Below are 21,610 nucleotides of genomic sequence, written 5' to 3'. Positions count from 1 at the left end.
TGGATCAATCCAGAATCAACCTGAAACATATATAAAGCTAACTGGATCAATCCAGATCAATACAGAATCAATACAGAGACAATACAGACACAACCTGTAACTCGAATGAATAAAAATGAGTCAAAACAGTGACTGTCCTAGCTGCATATATAAAGCTAAATGGATCTAAGTTGAACCAGTCTTGTCCATTGTGCTGTCCTAGCTGCATAAATGCGATCCCACCCTTCAACGCTACGTTCATGGTGTTGTTTCCACCATTCTAGTACATGGGGGACTGGAAAATTAGGAGATAAATTTAAACGAATATAGTGGCGACAGTGCGTACCCAAATGAGCTATGCAGATCTCTCATTCTGGTCTCGTAGCAGTGGAAGGGGCATACACTGGTAAAACAGTACCATAAAAACTAGAGTTATTTCCACCCATGTAACCGAAAAATATTACAGCAGCATTGTATAGTGTAGCAATCAGAAACAAGTCATCATAAGCGAGCATCCAATGCTCCTGCGAACAAGCTCCACCGTCCCAACTGATTCTATTAATTGCTGCATCAACACCGTCAATTAACACAGATTCATACCGAGAACGGTTAGCAATTACTTCATTCCTAAGGTGATGCCTAACTGATTGCCACTTCTCATCGGTGCCAAAAATGTAGGAAGAAACAACACGGAAGCCACAATTTCCATCACCGACTACGTCGCAATATGTTTCAACGTAGGGCTTAATGATCCCAATTATTTTGTCAGAATGAACGAAATCATTAACTTCATACGTATTTCCATCTGCATTGAGTGAAATAAGATATTGTAAACCGCACATAACTTATGTTAAGTGTAAATGAATTAGATATTGCAAAACTGTATTACCTAAGGATGCAAAATTATGGACAGATGATGAAGAGCTTTTCCTACCACTTCTACCACGGCTCATAGATGAACTACTAGAACGAGCACGTCCACGCCGAGTTTCGTTGTGCTCCCAGGCACTAGGCATACGTTTTGTAGATTTACCCGCCTTCGGTCGTCCTCGAACATTAATTTTGACATCAGGTTCGGTGTAATGTGCTTGATCAGGGTGTAGTTGATCATGTATAAGTATTGAAATGTTTCGCAGCAAGGTTAGGTCACCTTTAGAGACCTGGTCGACTAAGGATTTAAAATATCTCTGATCCTCTGTCTGATCATGACACCCTTCAGTTTCATGAGTCTGACCATAATTAATCAAAAGTGTTCTCCAGAACACATGAACCCTCTCAACACTGATCATATCGCCAGACTCATAAGCTTGTTTGATCTCGCATGCACATGGTATCTGATGAGAGGTTCTCAATACACATCCACAACGTGCATTCACTTCATGGCTCAAACTTCTCATGCGAGCTAACTCAACATTGATCAGTTGCATGCAGTAGTGTGAGACTTTGCATACCAGGTAGTTAAAGAGGAATCTGGAGTAAGAGACTCCTTTACGAAGCCTGGACTGCTCAAGCATGTACCTAATAAGAACATAAACATACTATCAGTTGACTGAGATTTACAAATACATGATAAGAATACAAATATCTTCCAATAGAACCTATTGAAAATACATGATATGAGTTGCCTGGGCTTCTATCTGCTTATGAACCTTTTGCCATACCGTATCCAGCGATCCTGTGGATGTATTGAGCCATTGCTTTAGACTCGCATGTTCGCTCTCCACACGACAAGTGGTTGTGTTGCCAAAATGTAAGAAATTTTTCGTCCATGCAACAACAAACTTCTCCTTATGCACCAACCACGTCTCCTCAACGTACGAGATAAGAGTTTGGTACCTGCTCATCGAATCCTGCATCTTGCCCAGATTTTCCTCGTACTCCGCAATGGATAAAGATTCAATTAATGTTCTCCATTTTCCATTCTTGAATTTACCGGCAATTGATTTGTCTCCCATAATTCTGTACGCCCGATCTTCTACATCCTTGTTTATATGCCAGGTGCATAGCAAATGTGCTGTATGTGGGAAAATCTCCAGAATCGGTTTCAACAACCCCAACTCCCTATCACTGACGATAACAGTCGGGTTGAGATCAAACCAAATCAAAACCCTCAGTCGCTGCAGCACCCAACGGTAACTTCCTTCAGTCTCATCTTTAATGATGGCATATGCGATCTTGAAATTGTTATTGCAAGGCGTCATCCCAACAATTTCAACAAATGGCATTTTGTACTTGTTGGTTTTGTACGTGGAATCAATGCCGATGTACCAGTGATAAGTCCTGAATAAATCTACTGATTCTGGATGTGCCATAAACACATGTGTAATGATGCTGGAATCACCCTCAGTTTGCGTATAATGAGCATACTTGTTCTCGAGAGCGATATTATAGAACTGACTAGCCAAGTCTCTACCTTCAAACCCATCCTTTCTCATCTTATCTCTATAGTTGTAGACGTGTTTAATTGTTGGGTGGTCTTTATGATGCTTTTCTTTAACGGCTGCTAAAATAGCACAAGGCTTTGCTTGAGCCGAACTCATATCACGAATGATTAATTTAGATGCGATACTGAATCCGCTCATCTGCCGACTTCCCTCTGGATACACACGTAACGAATGATTGTGCTGACCAGTTAATCCAGCCTTAGCCTTTATCCCCCAACCAGTAAGGTCTGACCGTTGATAGGCTTTAATCTCAAATTTACACCTGCACGCTTTAGTTTTAGTTTTTCGTATTAACCCTGCGTCATCTGTTTTCCCTCTGTAGCGTTCACCCCATGAACATCTCAATTACTTTTGCTTTCCACCATTTTTATGTGAAGATATTGTAATCTCAAACCCAATTCGAATAGCTACCTGTTTTGCCCAAGTAACAGCATCATCACACGAAGGGAAAACGGTGTCCGTTATAAAACAAGAACTGTAATCAATGCCGTCCGGTTGCCAATCTTCTAACGGTTCCTGAATATATAAAAAATGCATAATATGTATTAACAATACGCACAAAAATGTTAAAAAATGGCATTCGGTTGTATAATAGGTATTAACAATACATGTAAAAATATAAATTTAGGGCTTAGTCGGGTTAAAAATTACAATTCCGAGCTCGTTCGGGCCTCGTATAGGCTAAACGGACAGGCTGCCCCATTAAAATGCAAAAAATTGGGCAAATTATGCCTAAAGGGGCAGCCTGCCCGTTCCATCGTAGGTGGGAACGGGCAGGTCACGCTGCTCGTCCGACGGCGGAACGAGCGGCATGCGCCGCTCGTTCCGCAGGCCGGACGGGCAGCGCGCGCTGCTCGTTCGGCTGGTGGAACGAGCGGCGCATGCCGCTCGTCCGCACGGCCAAACGGGCAGTTCGTCCGTTCGGCCGTGCGGACGAGCAGCATGCGGCGCCCGTTTAGGCCAAATCCAATTAAAAAAAATTCAAAATTAAATAAACGAAATTTTAATTTAAATTTATATCGTAGGATTATCTCGTGTACAAAATCATGGTATTCGGGAATGCTCGGCTCCATTTTCGTCCAATTAGGGTTTTTAGGCTTGGGAGAGAAAGAGAGGAAAAAAAAGTTTTGGTTTTTGATAAAAAATTATGATAAGGGCATAAATGTCAAAAGAGTGCGGTGGTTGGAAAAAAATATTGCGGTATATAGCAATACCCATGTAAAATTCGACCAGTGAGAAACTCACAATTCACTTCACTAATTAACCATATTACGATATTACCTTAGACATCTTAATTTTCAATTAATGCCCTTAATTACAACACACATGGTCTTACATTTCTCTATCTATATCTATGTATTGCATTTTACCTCATTTCTACTCTTCCTCTAACAAGATTGAGAGTTGCCGATCAAGAAGAAGAATCTGACATTAGATGAAAAAAAAAGCAAAAAGCATAATTAAGCCCTGAATCAAACATCTGATCAATTATTTTCCCACATTGAACCACTGATCATTGATTTTGTTATAGATTTAGCCATTATTTAACTTTTCCGCCGAGTTAGGAGATGAGAAAATCGATTTGACGATTTTAATGTTGAAAATCACAAAATAGGAAAGGAGAAAAATCGAGTTTGGAAGAATATACTGAAAATTAATTTCTATAATTTCGTTTTAGTTTAATTTTTTTTATCTCTCATAGTCAAGTCGGTATAGAGAAACAAAAGTAGAGAAACAAAAGTAGAGAAACAAAAGTAGAAGAATATCCATGTGTACACTCCGACGATCAAGTCAGTATGAAGAAACAAAAGTAGAGCTAGATATGTCAGTTAACAAAGAGTTCTAGAGAGAGAAGGAGAGAGAGAGAGTTGAGTTCTAGATCCTTTAATAATAATGTCATCTCCTATTTATAGGGTTTGGGAAATGGGCTCAATGACTAGTGTGCCTTGGGAATTTAGCCAAGTGGGCCTGATCTTTGTTGGGCTTGCCTATTGGATAGGCGTGGAGATAGGATTCTCAGGCGTAGTAGGTCCATGGGCCCATCTTCCTCATCAATTAGCCCCCTTTCTAAATGCGTGGTGACTGGATAAGAGACATATGGGCCAAGATTACCCTTGATCGGATGATGGGTTGCACCTTTATCAGAGTGGATCGAATAGGCTGAGCTATGATTGGAGCTGCTTCAGGGACAAGTGTTGGTGCCCTAACGGACGACGCTAACCGAGTCAAAGTGGAGGGTTGTTGTGCGGATATTTGGCCCTCCAAGAATTCCCAAATATTCCGGTTGTCCTCTTGGAGGACTTGTTGTTGGTTAATAATCTTCATTTGTGTTGTTGTCTGAAAGACTTGAGTGGTTTGGAAGCTCTTTATCATGTTGATAAGCTACCAAGAGGGCTAGTGCTGGAAATCAAGGGGTTCGCCATCTCCTTGATCAGTGTTAGGGTTGCTTGCGAATCGACCATTACTATGTTTGACAAGGTAGCAGCGCAATGTATGAATTTCAAGAATGAGAAAGGAGTCATGGACTTACTGCACCAAGTAATAAGGTTATGACATTTCTAGCTACTTTCTTTCTTTAGTTCTCCTCCAATGCTGGGAATAGTTCTTGTACATTTTGACAATCAAATCAGTATAAAAAACAAAGATAGAACAACATATGTAGTTAGAAAAGAGTTCTAGAGAGAGAGGGTTGTGACTTGAGTTCCAGATCCTTTACTAATAGTTTCGTCCTACTATTTATAAGGGTTGGGCAAAGGGTTCAATGACTAGCGTGTTGAAACACCTTTCCAACATGATTTTGATTTGACAAAATTATTTAAGTTAATCCATGATTAAGACAATTAAATTTAAGTGCTTTGATTTAATTGTACTAATGCGTTTGTTCAATGTTAAGTATAAAAATATTTATAAGAACACGAATCAAATTAAGTCAGAACATAGTCAGCATGACTACATAGCACGGGCTAACTAAAGAATAACTCAGTACGAAAGAAGGAAAGTCTTCTTCAGAACCGAAGCTTACAAATGAAGCTGATCACAGAAGCTGAGTGAAAAGCAACTCAGCATAAAAGAAGAGAAGTCTTCTTCGGAACTATATCTTGCAGAATGAAGCTGACCGTGGAAGCTGAGTGAAAGGCAACTCAGTATCGGAATTGGCAACAATCAAAGACAACGGGCATCAAAGTCATGCTGAATGATTTTAAGACAGCACCAATGATCCGTTTGCTAAAAAGACAAGATCCGACAACTGTCTGCACCAATAATAAAAACCTTAGAATTACGCAAAGAGTTAATTTCGAGATGCATGGGTCAAATGTGTGCTAGCTAAAAGACGAAACCTGTACAAGAAGACAAACCTACGAGAAGAAGACAAACCTAGCGCCTGCGGAATTCAGACGACAGGATTGGCCTGCAAATCTGAAGCTGACCAGAACATGTCGAAAGAAAAAGTCGTTTGAATCCAACGGATAATTCCGGATTTAAATCATTTCTTCTTCAGACCTCAACTATAAAAGGACAAGTACACTTCTTGGATCCTTTGCCGAAATACAAGAGAAAAAGCATACATACAAAAGCACATCAAAACAAGAAAAAGATCTTACACCAAATTTCCATCTCTGTGTAAAAGCTAGAGTGATTTTTGTAATCATCTAAAGTGTTCTTTGTCTGAAAAAGAACAAGTTTGTATCAATTGTAAAATTGAGAGAGTTGTGTTGAGTACTCGGTTTTAAGTACTCAGCGGTAGAGAAATCTAGGTGTTCAGTTATAGCACTTAGTAGGAGTTGAGTAGACGAATAGAGGACGGTACTCTTGAATATTCAACTGCCTTGTAAACGGTTTGTGCTCTACCTTTAAAGAGCTCAGTATTGGATTGAAAAAGCCCGGAGGGATTCTGGGGACTGGACGTAGACGGAGAGGCCGAACCAGGATAAGTCATGCTGAGTAATTTCTAACTCTCTCTCAATATATATATCTGTATGTGTTGCTTATTATATTTACTCAGTATATAAATTGCTTAAGCTGATACTGAGTAAATCAGAGTGCTGAGCTGGAAGCTGACCTCAAAAGTGTCATTTCCCAACTCGCAAGTAAAACAGTTCTAGTCAGTATCTGACTAAAGCCGTTTTACGCCTCACTCAGCCGTGCTGACCAAAACTGAGTTGTGAAACTTAAAGAATTATATTAAGTCAGCATAATTAAAAATAAAAAAGTTATATTAGTTCCTAACCCCCCATTGGAACTAATCACACGGGACCAACAAGTGGTATCAGAGCCTAATAGCTCACTACTCAAAGATATAACTATCTTGAGCTGATCCCGATAAATGGCTGAGAACAACACTCGTTTCCTTTCAGGGAACTAAACAACACAGATACTCCCTGAAGGATTATCAATTAGTCGGCCTTCCCTATTATTTGGATCTAATTATACATTCTGGAAGAATAGGATGAAGAACTTTATTCAAGCCACAAACATGAGTGCATGGCTTGCAATAGTTCAAGGCCCATATGTGCCTTATAAAACTGTTAACGATGAGAAAGTTGTTAAGAGTGAAACTGCATGGTCAGAAGATGACCTTAAGAAATTACAAAATAACGTTTCGGCTATCAATATGCTTCACTGTGCGCTAGATGCTGCAGAATACAATAAGATTTCAGGTTGCGAGTCAGCACAAGAGATTTGGAAAAAGCTTGAAGTAACCTATGAAGGTACAAGCAAGGTCAAGGAATCAAAGGTGAACCAACATATGAGATTATACGAGCTATTCGAGATGAACGACAATGAGGACATCTCTGGAATGAACGCTAGATTCACCAAGATCATAAATGAGCTGAAGAGACTCGGCAAGAACTTCACTGAAGAAGAGCAGGTGAAGAAAATCTTGAGAAGCTTACCCAAGAGCTGGCAAGCTAAGAAAACGGATGTGGAGGAAGCTCAAGACTTGACCACATATAAATATGACAAGCTAATCGGATCTCTGCTGACTCGTGAGATCTCTATGAAAAACTTTGAAGCAAAAGAAAAGTCAGAAGACAAGAAACAAAAATCACTTATCATGAAAGCTGACTCAACCGAAGCTGACTCATCAGATGATGAGGAAATGGCCATGTTCACAAGGAAGATGAAGAAGCTGTTCAAAAAGAATGAACAGAACAGCAAGAGGCCATTCAGAAGAGGCGATAGGTACAAAGCTGAGTCCAGTGACAAATACAAAAAGGACAGCTCGAAGCCTGTCACATGCTTTGAGTGCCATCAAACTGGGCACATTAAGTCAAGTTGCCCTAATCTGAAGAAAGAAAAGAAGGGAAGCAAAAAGGCAATGGTGCCACATGGAGTGACAGCGATGAGTCAACATCATCTGAAGCTGATGCCACCGAGTCAGCAAACAAATGCTTCATGGCCGATGACGCTGCTGACCATACTTGATCTGAGCAAGCTGACCTCTCTGAAGAATCTGAACAGGAGGAATACTCAAATGAGGTAACATCCTTACACTTGCTTAGAAATGAAATGGTTAACGCTCTGAGTGATTTATATACACTAACTAAAAAGTGTAGTAAGAAAATAAAGGCACTCAGTAAGTGGTGTGACGAGATTGAAGAGGTCAAACTTAGTGACCTTCGATATCTTCTCCAAGACAACTCAACTTTGCATAGCAACATGGAAATTATGCACAAGTTTGTCTCGGAAGTCCAATCAGATTCAAAGAAACTGAAAAAGGATGTCACAAACCTACAGAACCAAATAAAAGGTTCAAATAAATCCCATGCTGAGTACTCAGGTACTAGTCAGCGTAGACAGTTCACTCAGTGTGACTGTTGTGGGAAAAGAGGACACACAACAGATGTGTGTTGGTATAACAAGAGGATTGTCCAATATGACTTCTGCAGAAAGAAAGGGCATACAACTAAGGTATGTTGGCATGCTCAGCACAATGGTGCTGACCAAAAACAAAGTCACCCTAAAAGGGTATTTGGTGTGACTTCTGTGGTAAACAAGGCCACACCATAAAAGTATGCTGTCACAAATTAAAACATGACTTTGCACCTGTCTATGCTAACCCACGAGGACCCAAAAAGAATTGGGTACCTAAAGATGAATGATTCAAAATGCAGGTGAGCCTGAGGTGCGTGGAGAAGTCAAAGCTTTGGTATATTGACAATGCATGCTCAAGGCATATAACTGGTGATGAAACTCAGTTCATCACACTTGAGCTTAAACGAGGAGGTAACGTAAGCTTTGGAGACAATAAGAAGGGTAAGATAGTAGGGTCAGGTACTATCGGAGGTAACCCCACCATTGAGTCAGTCTCCTTAGTTAAGGGTCTCAAATATAACCTATTGAGCGTAGCTCAGCTTTGTGATAGCGGTAGACAGATTATATTTGATGCTACTCAATGTCGGATACTCGAGGGAAAAACAAATAATTTGATTTTAACTGCCCCTCGTGTTGACAATGTATATATGTTGAGTTTAGAAAAACAGTTTTCCAAAAATATATGCTTAGTATCTAAAGAGGATAACTCCTGGCTATGGCATAGGAGACTTGGTCATGTAAGCATGGACCTCCTTGCCAAATTAGCTAGAAAGCAACTAGTTGAGGGATTGCCCAAATTAAAATTTGAAAAAGATCAATTATGCAATGCTTGTCAGCAAGGTAAACAAACGAAAAAGTCTTTTCAAAGTAAAAACATTGTCTCAACCAAGAGACCATTGGAATTACTACATTTGGACCTTTTCGGACCTGTCAAGCCACTCAGCTTGGGCGGTAAGAAATTTTCCTTAGTCATTGTAGACGATTTCTCTCGGTATACTTGGATCGTCTTGCTGAGTAGCAAGGATGAAACATTTGAGATGTTCACAACATTGATTAAAAAGCTTGAAAATGACAAAGACCTAAGAGTAGCTCATGTTAGAAGTGACAATGGTGGAGAATTCAAAAACCAACAGTTTGACGAATTCTGTGAAGCCAGTTGTATTGACCACAATTTCTCTGCTCCTAGAACACCTCAACAAAATGGGGTTGTGGAAAGGAAGAACAGGACAATTGTCGAAATTGCTAGGACAATGCTAAGCGAAAATAGGCTTCCAAAGTATTTCTGGGGTGAAGCTGTCCACACAGCATGCTATATACTCAATAGGGCTTTAGTTAGACCTATTCTTAAGAAAACCCATATGAACTTTGGATAGGACGGAAGCCCAACATTGGCTACTTTCGTGCCTTTGGGTGTAAATGTTTTATACTCAACACAAAAGATAACCTTGCTAAATTTGATGCTAAAGCTGACGAAGCGATATTTTTAGGGTACTCAACTAACAGTAAAGCATATAGGGTGTATAATAAACGAACTCAAGTTGTCGAAGAGTCTGTCTATATCGAGTTCAATGAAACTGACCTTGCAGGAAAGACAACTCAGTCTGTCGAAGATGAACCAAGCTCAGCTTCCGCTGACCAAAATGGAGCCTCTGAGTCATCAGTGCAAGGGCTGATCAAAAGGTAAACACGAACCCGAAATTACCTTTGCTGACCAATCTACTCCTGCAGATATTGTAGAAACACATATTCCAAACAACTCAACATTACCCAAAGAAATCAAAATTCCAAGAGGACATTCGGAGAAGTCCATTCTTGATGTTGCTGACAACAAGCTGATGACAAGAGATCAGCTTAGAAAATACCTCAGCAATGTTGCATTCGTCTCAGTTCATGAGCCAAATAATTTCGCTGAAGCTGAGCATGACGAACATTGGATCAATGCTATGCAAGAAGAGCTTGATCAGTTCAAAAGAAATGAGGTATGGGATTTAGTACCAAAACCTAGGAACCAAAAGACCATAGGAACTAAGTGGGTCTTTAGGAATAAACTAGATGAGCAAGGCAACGTAGTCAGAAACAAAGCCTGGCTTGTAGCCCAAGGCTATAGTCAGCAAGAGGGCATTGACTACGGTGAAACCTTTGCACCTGTTGCTAGGTTAGAGGCTATACGTATATTGTGTGCATATGCTAGTTTCATGAATTTCAAACTATACCAAATGGATGTCAAAAGTTCTTTTCTTAATGGATTTACAAACGAAGAGGTATATGTTAGTCAGCCTCCTGGGTTTGAGGATCCAAAGTATCCAAACCACGTTTATAAACTCAAGAAGGCCCTGTACGGCCTGAAACAAGCACCTCGTGCTTGGTATGAGAGGTTGACCAATTTCCTGCCGACTAGGAACTATGTCAGAGGCAAAGCTGACACAACCTTATTCATTAAGAAAAAGGGTAAAAATACCCTGCTGGCACAAATTTACGTAGATGATATAATATTTGGTGCTACTGACGAATCTATGTGCAAAGAATTTAGCAAACAGATGCAAACTGAGTTCGAGATGTCTATGATGGGCGAACTCAACTTCTTCCTTGGACTTCAAATCAAGCAAGGGAAGAATGGCATCTTTATTAGTCAGTCTAAGTACGCTAAAGAAATGCTAAAGAAATTCGATATGGAAGATTGTAAGCCCATATCAACCCCAATGGGTACTGATACTGTCCTGTGCACTGATGAGAAAGGTAAGTCAGTAGACAGTAAGTTATATCGAGGTATGATTGGCTCTCTACTCTATCTTACTGCTAGTAGACCTGATATTCAGTACTCAGTATGCTATTGCGCTAGATATCAAACTGACCCTAGAGAATCACACCTTATAGCTGTGAAAAGAATTTTTAGATATTTGGAGAGCTCAGTTAATGCAGGTTTGTGGTATCCAAACTCAAATGACTTCACACTCATTGGATACACTAATGCTGACTATGGACGGGATAAGCTAGAGCGTAAGAGCACTTCTGGAGGATGTCACTTCCTAGAAAGCTGTTTAGTGTCTTGGTTCAGCAAGAAGCAGTCATCAGTTGCTTTGTCTACAGCTGAATCTGAGTACATTGCTGCTGGAAGCTGTGTGGCCCAAGTCCTATGGATTAAGCAACAACTTGAGGATTACGGAGTTAAAACAGAAACAATTGATGTCAAATGCGATAACAAGAGCGCTATTGACCTATCCAAAAATCCAATCCAACACAGCAGGATGAAGCATGTCAGTATAAGGCATCACTTCATCAGAGACCATATACTCAAGGGTGAGATCAAGCTGACCCACGTACCTACAGTTGAACAGCTTACAGATATCTTCACTAAGCCTCTGGCTCGTGAGCAATTCAGCATATTAAGGGAAGCTATTGGTATGTGTAATCCTGTTTAATAAATTCTTGATCAATATTGAGTGATTATACTATATGCCGAGTAGTTAATACATGCTAAGTAACTTACTCAAACTGTGCTAAATTGAATAACATAGAATCACCTTATGCTAACTAGACATACATGCTGAGTGATTACTATAGGCTGAGTTACTTCTGTATGAAAATCTCTTCTACGTAAAATTGAGCACTCAGTATTTCAAACGTTTAAAATTCCAAATACTAAGTAAAATCCATTTAACATTAAAAGCTAGCACACACGCCATAAATAGCCACATAGGATGACGTAATTGCAATAATTAAGAAAACAAATGCGCCGAACATGTCATAAATGCCAAATTATTATCGTTTGATCATCTCGAGGTAAAACGGCTACTTCAACGTTCCAGATCAACTCGACCCTCTATAAATAGTGGACGAATTCTCACTCACATCTCTTTACACTTCGAAATCTCTGGCAAATTGATTTCTATCTAAATCCCTAATCTTCAAATACTATCAAAGAATCCTTAAAAATCATGTCGGATTCCCAAAACATCTCTAGAGCTGGCTATGACGGCAATCACTCCGATGAACACCCTCCATCTCCTGCTCAGCAGGAATACATCGAGACTCCCACCAAGTCTCAAGGACAAGGTCATCATGACCAAACTCCAAGCAAGAGCCCCCAAGCTGACCTCGCAACCTCTTCGAAAAGGAAGAAGAAGAAGAAGGAAGATAAGCAACCTCGGCAAAAAGAATTTCTTACGGTCTACGACAGTGTCAAGAACTGTGAAGTACTTCGTTGCCGATGGTTCTCCCCGAGTTTTGTAACCGCTGAGAAGCCGTTCTGTGAATGGATCTCCAAAAACGGGTGGTCGGAATTATTCTCCCTCTCTGGTAAAGTCTACCCACGATTAGTAAGGGAATTCTATTCGAATCTGAAGGTGGATAAGGACAACGCTGACCATCTAGTCACAAAGGTCACGGGCAAGGACATCACGGTAACTCTATCTTATCTTGCAACCTTGCTAAAACTGCCCAACAAGGGTAAAGAATTTAGAACCACAAACGTCAAACTTGACTACCCAGTTGAGTTTTGTAAACCTAAGAACCACAAGGGAGAAATTGTCAGCACGTGTATGGGTCTAAATCAAAAGATGGCTCATTACATCTTGACCAACTTTATCTTTCCTAAAGTAAACTCAGCCTCATCTGCCTCCAACTTCGAGCAGAATTTTATCTGGCACATGCTGACCTACCAACCACTAAATATGCCCGTCTTCCTTATCGGTGCATTCCAGCGAAGTACTGGGAAACTCAGGTTGGGCTCCCTCATCACAAGAATTCTTGAAGACCATCAGGTGAGCACGGTAGGTGAAACTGAGTCATGGGGAACTGAGATTACAGCGGCACTGCTGTTCGGGTTAGCATACAACCAACCTCTCAAGTCTAAGAAAGGAAAGGGGGTTGTTGAAGAAAATGAGGAAGAAGTTGATGCTGAGGTAAAACCCCGTACTGACCGCACCAGGCAAGATAAAAAGCGGAAAGCTGACCAAGCCGCTAAAGACATCAATACTGTCCCAAAGAAACTTCGGATTGTATCTAGCATGCAGAAGGCTGCTGCTGAGCAAGCTAAGTCAGCAGGAAAGAGGCCCGCTGAGCCTGAGGAAAAAGAGAAAGAGGAAACCCCTGAGACACCTCTAAGGAAGAAGAGAAGAACTTCTGGTCTGAGTCCTATTGATGCTGCCCCTCTTGGCTTTGTCGTCTCTGACGATTCCCACTTCGTGAGAAGCCAAGAGATTGATCTTGAGAAAACACCCTCTGAACAGGAAAATGAATTGGGAGATTTTGGAGGACAGTTTAAGGGTAAATTTCACTCATGGTGTACAACCTTTACCCTAAATCACACTTTGGTGTACAACCTTCAATTTGTCTCACTAATATGTACGAACTTAGGGGTGACCTCCCACTATGGTGTATGGCCGGTGAAAATGATCGGTCAACGTGCCACGTCAGCAGTTTGACCGGTCAAAAAGTCAAAATTTAAGCAACTAATATAAAATTATTTTTATACCCTCTTCTTCCTCCCCTTTCCCTTTCTCTCTCTGACCCCCTCTCTCTCTCTCCCTTATTTCTCAAATTTAATCTTCCTTAATAATAAGATCAGATAGATGGGAAAGGAAAATTAAATCTTCATCTTTCCTGAAAACCAGACCAGAAAATTTTAAAGGAAAAAATAACACAAAAAAAAAAAGAATAATTGGATATGAAAATCAACGTATATATGTTTTTATGGATAATCATCTGCAAAATTCCAAAAAAACAAAGAATTACAAATAGAGGTAAGAAACAAACAATTAAAATCCATTATATTGAATAACCATATATGCATGATTGAATTGGGTGAAAAAGAACACCAAAATAATAAAAAAGTGTTTGATCGTCGATTTTGCGAACAACATACAAAAAAAAAAAAAAAGAAACTAGAGTTAGAAATTTGATTTGAAAATCCCCATATGTTTCATTATCTCTGCACAAAAAGAAACAAAGAGTTAGAAATAGAGACAAGAAAGAAACCATTAAAACATACATACATCAGAGGGTGGGATCGTCGATTAAACTTTTGCTGAAATCAGGCGACAAAAGGCAAAAAATTGGTGTACGGATTTGAGATAGAAAGGAGAGAGATAGATTTGGAGAAATGAGAGCATAGAGAGAGATAAAATTTTATTTCTCTTCTTCCCATCTGTTTGATCTTACTAGGGAAGATTTAATTTGAGAAATAAGAGAGATGGGCTAGAGAGAGGAAGGGAAAGGGGAGGATGACCATTCTCCAGGATTTGTCTTCCTCTCATGCCGATGCTGCTGGGTGCGTTAATGTTGAGTCAACACAACTTTATTCTGTCACTCAGCTCCTGAATGAGATCAAGGGTCTCAAAGATCTTGTGAGTGTCATGACAACTGTTCAATCTCAACAGCCCAAGCAAGACTCCATAGTGAAGCTGGCTGAACTGCAGTTAATGATGGTAAATCATATGGATTCCCTCCAAGGCCAAATAAATGCTCTGTCTGTAGTCAATACGGGATATGCTACCTCTGCTGAGGTTGACCATCACTTCACCAAGCTACACTCTGAGCTGACAGACACTCGTGCGATAATTTCCTCCTCTTGCCAGTGTTCGATCGAGCAAATTAGCGAAGCTATCCGTCTACTCAACTTGAGTAAGGAAGAAATGGATACTGACTTGGTGAAAACAAATGAAATCCTGTAATACTCCCAAGCCACCTTCAAACATGTGCGTCACACGAATGCTCAATGTCAGTTCTATGATTCGGCTTTGCTCAAGATGTATCATCAAGCTTATGCCCTGCTGACTGATACTATCACCTAGGTAGGGAAATCCCAAGAATATATTCTAAGTATGCTCAGTGCCTCTATCAGAATTCCCGGTTCCGTCTTGGACGATGGTGTTCCCGTTTTCGATGGTCTAAGGGAAAGCACGAAAAAGCTTAAGGCGTACTCCGTGAGATTAACTCGTGCTGCTCTCAACGACACTTTCATTCCTCCTCCGCCCGATGCTGGCAAAACGGGGGAGAAAGAACAAGCTGATGGAACTCAGCACAAATCAGGAGAAGCATCTGGTAGTCAGCAGCAACAAAGAAACGCCAAGGGTAAAGACAAAGTTAATCCTGCCCAAGTCAACAGGAAGAAATAGTTTGGCTAGATTTGCTAAGTTTAGATTTGCTAAGTTTAGTTTGATACATGAATTCATAAATATAATCTCTCTCTGATACCTAAAAATGACCGTGTATCAAACTGAGTAAACACATGTTCCAACATATTGACCTCTTCTGAAAGCTGACCTAGGCTCATCTGAATTAGATCTTAGAAGGTCTAGAATTGAACTTAGTTAGTACAAGCATGCTTTAATTTTTCTCAATTAAATCTTGAAAGGTTTAGAGTTAAATTAAGTCAAATAGATGCAACCCTTACGGGGGAGTAATTTCAGAAGAACAAAAAAACAATTCAATCATGGGAAATTTCAAAACTGAGTTCCATAATTAAAAATTTTGCCAACATCAAAATGGGGGAGTTTGTTGAAACACCTTTCCAACATGATTTTGATTTGATAAAATTATTTAAGTTAATCCATGATTAAGACAATTAAATTTAAGTGCTTTGATTTAATTGTACTAATGCGTTTGTTCAATGTTAAGTATAAAAATATTTATAAGAACAGGAATCAAATTAAGACAGAACATAGTTAGCATGACTACATAGCACGGGCTGAGTAAAGAATAACTCAGTACGAAAGAAGGAAAGTCTTCTTCAGAACCGAAGCTTACAAATGAAGCTGATCACAGAAGCTGAGTGAAAAGCAACTCAGCATAAAAGAAGAGAAGTCTTCTTCGGAACTATATCTTGCAGAACGAAGCTGACCGTGGAAGCTGAGTGAAAGGCAAATCAGTATCGGAATTGGCAACAATCAAAGACAACGGGCATCAAAGTCATGCTAAATGATTTTAAGACAGCACCAATGATCCGTTTGCTAAAAAGACAAGATCCGACAACTATCTGCACCAATAAGAGAAACCTTGGAATTACACAAAGAGTTAATTTCGAGATGCATGGGTCAAATTTCTGCTAGCTAAAAGATGAAACCTGTACAAGAAGACAAACCTACGAGAAGAAGACAAACCTGGCGCCTGCGGAATTCAGACGACAGGATTGGCCTGCAAATCTGAAGCTGACCAGAACATGTCGAAAGAAAAAGTCGTTTGAATCCAACGGATAATTTCGGATTTAAATCATTTCTGCTTCAGACCTCAACTATAAAAGGACAAGTACACTTCTTGGATCCTTTGCCGAAATACAAGAGAAAAAGCATACATACAAAAGCACATCAAAACAAGAAAAAGATCTTACATCAAATTTCCATCTCTGTGTAAAAGCTAGAGTGATTTTTGTAATCATCTAAAGTGTTCTTTGTCTGAAAAAGAACAAGTTTGTATCAATTGTAAAATTGAGAGAGTTGTGCTGAGTACTCGGTTTTAAGTACTCAGCGGTAGAGAAATCTAGGTTTTCAGTTATAACACTTAGTAGGAGTTGAGTAGACGAATAGAGGACGGTACTCTTGCATATTCAGCTGCCTTGTAAACGGTTTGTGCTCTACCTTTAAAGAGCTCAGTATTGGATTGAGAAAGCCCGGAGGGATTCTGGGGACTGGACGTAGGCGGAGAGGCCGAACCAGGATAAGTCGTGCTGAGTAATTTCTAACTCTCTCTCAATATATATATCTGTATGTGTTGCTTATTATATTTACTCAGTATATAAATTGCTTAAGCTGATACTGAGTAAATCAGAGTGCTGAGCTGGAAGCTGACCTCAAAAGTGTCATTTTCCAACTCACAAGTAAAACAGTTCTAGTTAGTATCTGACTAAAGCCGTTTTACGCCTCACTCGGCCGTGCTGACCAAAACTGAGTTGTGAAACTTAAAGAATTATATTAAGTCAGCATAATTAAAAATAAAAAAGTTATATTAGTTCCTAACCCCCCTTAGAACTAATCACACGGGACCAACATAGCGTGCCCTTGGATATTTGGTCAAGAGAGCCCAACCTCTACTGGGCATAGAGATATGATTCTCGAGCTTAATAAGTCCGTAGACCTATCTCCCTCATTATTAGCGACCGTTACATAATATATAGCTAACGAATTCTTAATATCTATTTAGTTAGGAACTAGAAACATTAAAATTCATAAGATAAACTAAGAAATCTACTATCTTAAATTATTTAAAGTGAGAGAGAATTCAATGATTAATAAAAGCAAAAACCTAGATATTAATTAATAATTATATTCTTGTTTTAAATGATAATAATCATGACTTGTATTCATAACATTATACAAACAATGAGTGATACAAAATATCCCCATTTTATTTAAATCACACATATATATTCATTAAATAAAATTAGGAGTGTTTCCAATAATTCAAGAAAGAAAAAAAGAGAAATAACAAAAAAGGGCATATAGTAATGTGAAGAATGGTATAAAAATAAGTAACAAAGAAAATGTCTCAAAAAGGTAATATTTATATATTAGTAATTGGTACAAAATAAAAGAAGAAGAAGTGTACTTTAAGAGAGAGAGAGAAATGAAAGGGTTTAAAAAGGTCCATGTGAAGAGCATGTGCCAACTATACTTTTCTTCAAAATTTCTCACTAATTCTTTCTTTTGTTTGTGTGGCCAAAGCCTAACCTCTTTCTTTCTCTCTCTGCACTTTCTCAAACTGTGGGTCCTTTTTGCCTTCTCAGCATCACCATGTTTTCCGGATGCTGCCAATTTATCTCTCTCTCCAAATCAACATCCTCTATATTTTAGGGTATCAAAATTACACATTAGCTTATTAAACTCTTATATTATACTAAATTGCTATCTAATTTTAGTATTTGAATTTATAATATATCAAAGTTGTTATGAAGTTGATATAAATTCTTCTAAATTGAGTTAGAATTGATTTTGTATTCTCTTATATTTTTTATATGTGACTTTAATTAATAAGTGTAACAAACAACACCGATCCTGATATTTTGGAGGCCAAAGGACGAAGTAGTAAATAAGAGTCCTGCTGCATAAGTACAAGTAAAAAATAAAGTAGGAAAATTAATTAGATAAAATAAGATTATTTGAAATTGAGTGATTTTTTTTTTGTTATATTTCACAATGGATTTAATAAAAATTTTAATTCATATAAAAAACATTTTATAAAAATGTTACTTTTAGGCCCATCCCTCCTTTGGACCGTGGATGTGTATTGTGATTGTTTAAATCTAAGATTATTATCGTTGTATCTTTTGAGATTTAATTTTTATATTTTTTTCCCTTTCTCCATTGGACTCTGGGTAGGCGTCTCTCCTGCCCATGCCTAGGAACAACCTTGGTAATAAAATTACAATTATTATACACACATTTTTTATCCTTAATATAAATACAGTAAAATCAAATGCGATTTATAAACATATTCCACGAAACCGAACATGATACTGGTGTACTTTTTGATGGTGAATATATTAACATGCTAATTCAAAATGACATAAAATATTATCATATCATCCTATTAAAACTACAAATGGCCTGAGAACACATACACTATCGACATTAATTTACTTAGATTGATACTATTATGACATGAAATGTTTTAAAATGAGTTAGAATTGATTCATTTAACACTAACCTGATACGAACCCGATAATTAATACCCCTAGTTGCACTACCACACTCCAAACCCCAATTTCCCATTCTTTAAGATTCTTTTTTCCTCTTTTTTAGGAAAACCTTGTTTTCATATATATTCTACAATTTTTATTCAATTATGATACAAAAATGGAATCCTCTCAAATTAAGTTTCAGTTAAACAAGTAATGTATGTCTATACTTATTGGATCGAAAGTGTAATGTGCATCTTATACAACATTTTTCCTAAAATGATAAATCACTTCCAGCCTTCACATAATTTAACAAAAATATTATTCAACATAGTTAAAATATAATCTTTTACACATAAATAATTTATCCTTAATTTCCTAATACTAGCAAATGAGTAGAATCCTGAAAATTTGTGTGTAAAATGAATTAAATTCTGAAAATTTGTGTGTAAAATGAATTAAATTAAATGATTAATGTAATGGCTAGTGGTTCAGAGAGTATTATAATGAAATGATAATTAAAGTGTAGAATTAATTACCCTGATTGTTTCCCCCATTGGTTAGATCCTCCTATACAGTAAATATGCATACCATAACGTACAATGCCTAAGCCACATTTGTTTCGCTACAAAAAGAAGTTTTTTCTTTTCTATCTCATTCCTCACATTCTTGTACTCCCTCAATTAAATATATAGACCAAAATTAGAATCACATTTTATTTATTTATTTATGATTTCATAAAATTGAAACTCAACATTGTTAATAATGAAAGTGACATAATTCCTATATACAGTCAAAACCCATTAATTATTTTCATGAAATATATATGAATTCAAATAACCATCCAAAATAATCAAGATTGGAACACGAACTCTAATTGAATGGTTAAACTATAAGATTAGGGTAAATGAATTGAAATTTGATGCAATTATATGAAGTATATTTGGGTTTTAGTATACCTAGCTATTAGGCAGGTTTGAGTAAAGTGAGAGGGGGCATTAAGTGAGTTTTGTTTGTATTTGTAACAAGTTACAGTTGTTTGGTATGCATTATATAAATTAAGGCTATAGCTTTAAATAATGCATACTCTATACTATACATCAAATAAACTTGTAAAAATTTAAATAAAATAAAATAAAAAATGGCAATAATATAATTTAGGGTTTAGTTTGAGTGGGGTATAAACTCCATGTGCTTGCATGTGCAATGTCTTTCTCCAAAAGGCCCACCACTTGTTTTCCATGGAACAAATAAATGCCCTTTCTTCACATTCTTCATCTTCTCATTCTCTCTTTTCCCTTCCCTCTCTCTCTCTCTATCTCTAAAAACTCCATTCCAGTATTCTTGCAACTCCATTTTCTTGGATCTCTACATCTGCATTCTTCTGCAACATCTGTTTCTCACATTATTTTATTTATTAATTTCCCATGATTTAATTCCTTTGCTCCATATTAATACAGATATTCAGGTATGTTACATTATTTTATATTCCATAGTTTAATAATTAATTTCTCCCTTCACATATAGTTTAATTACATGTTCTTTGTTATTTATTAATTCTCCTATCAAGATGTTCCCTTTTTAGCATTTTAGTTTCTTGGTATCAATTTAATTAACACCCTCTTCAAAAAGATCCTTTTTTTCATGAAAAATAATTATATTACACTTTGCAGAATGCGTTCTTGCAGATCATCACTGAGGGTAGAAATTCTGAAGAAATGGATATTAGGGCTAAAAGTAATCGATTCCGCGAAGACGAAGAAGAAGATGAACATCACAGAGAGAAAGAAGGCAATAAAGTTATCAGCAGACATTGCCATGGCTTCAACAAAAAATGGTAGAACATGTTGGAGCCGAGCAATCCTAGCAAAAGCAACAAAAGATGAACAAGATAAAAGGGTAGTCCAGCAGATATTAGCATCTGATCATCATGATGAACAAATTGAAAAATCAGCAAGTTTAAATAAGGTATTAATCAGAAGCAAGAACAAGAGAGTTAGAAGCAAGAAGATCTTGAACAAGAGCAGAGTGAAAAGAATAAGCAGAAGAAGCAGTAATAGTGTAGCTAAATCAGTGGCAAAAATGTTGGTGAAAAATAGAACAAAAGTGCTGAAAAGTCTAGTTCCTGGAGGAGAATTTATGGATGATATTTATTTGGTCCAAGAAACCCTAGACTATATAGTTTCTCTTCAAGCTCAGGTTGATGTAATGAGAACTTTAGCTAATGCAACAGACCTACTTAGATATGCTAATTAAATTAGGATGATACATCTTATATTATATGTTAGATCAAGGAAATTAAGATGGTAAGAATGGTTTAATTAATTAGCTTAATCATGTATAGTTGAAGCATAATTATATATCAAGGACCTTTTTTTCTTGTTATTTTGGTGCTTGTATTAATGGTATAGTTACAAATTTAAGCACAATTTTAAGTAATTGATGCCCTTAAGTATGGGCAGATATAGTTTTCACTAATATTATTTAAGACAGTCTTTTTCTTCCTTTTTCTCTATGGGGTTATTCATCATCATTCAATTAGCTCCCAGAAAGATGACAAGACTTTCTTGCCTCAACTGCAAGAAACATGACGACATTGACTTATATTGAGCAACATAATATAGGTTTACTAGATTTTTTATCCTGTTTTTGAGAATATGTATTTCATATATTTACTTATTATTTGTGAACATGATTTTTTTTTTTTTTCATTATTGTTTTGGTTGAGAAAATGTGTTTGATTATTGTCCGATATTAATAT

At 37.7% G+C, this 21,610-nt stretch overlaps 1 protein-coding gene across 1 annotated transcript; it reads left to right on the top strand.

Moving 5' to 3' along the window:
• The first annotated feature begins 20,134 nt into the window (after nucleotides 1–20,134).
• Nucleotides 20,135–21,234, top strand: LOC136203203 (transcription factor IBH1-like 1). The gene is made up of 2 exons (XM_065994298.1): nucleotides 20,135–20,317; nucleotides 20,523–21,234. Exon 2 carries the CDS (start codon nucleotides 20,524–20,526, stop codon nucleotides 21,103–21,105), a length of 582 nt encoding a protein of 193 aa, XP_065850370.1. The 5' UTR covers nucleotides 20,135–20,317; nucleotide 20,523; the 3' UTR covers nucleotides 21,106–21,234.
• The last annotated feature ends 376 nt before the right edge of the window (nucleotides 21,235–21,610 follow it).

This window comes from Euphorbia lathyris, chromosome 8 (assembly GCF_963576675.1).
Source record: "Euphorbia lathyris chromosome 8, ddEupLath1.1, whole genome shotgun sequence".
Lineage (NCBI taxonomy): Eukaryota > Viridiplantae > Streptophyta > Magnoliopsida > Malpighiales > Euphorbiaceae > Euphorbia > Euphorbia lathyris.
This window is presented reverse-complemented; position numbering and strand designations above follow the sequence as displayed.

Bases quoted from the DNA above. Each gene is read 5' to 3' on its own strand.
- LOC136203203 (XM_065994298.1), top strand. From the start codon at position 20,524: ATGCGTTCTTGCAGATCATCACTGAGGGTAGAAATTCTGAAGAAATGG.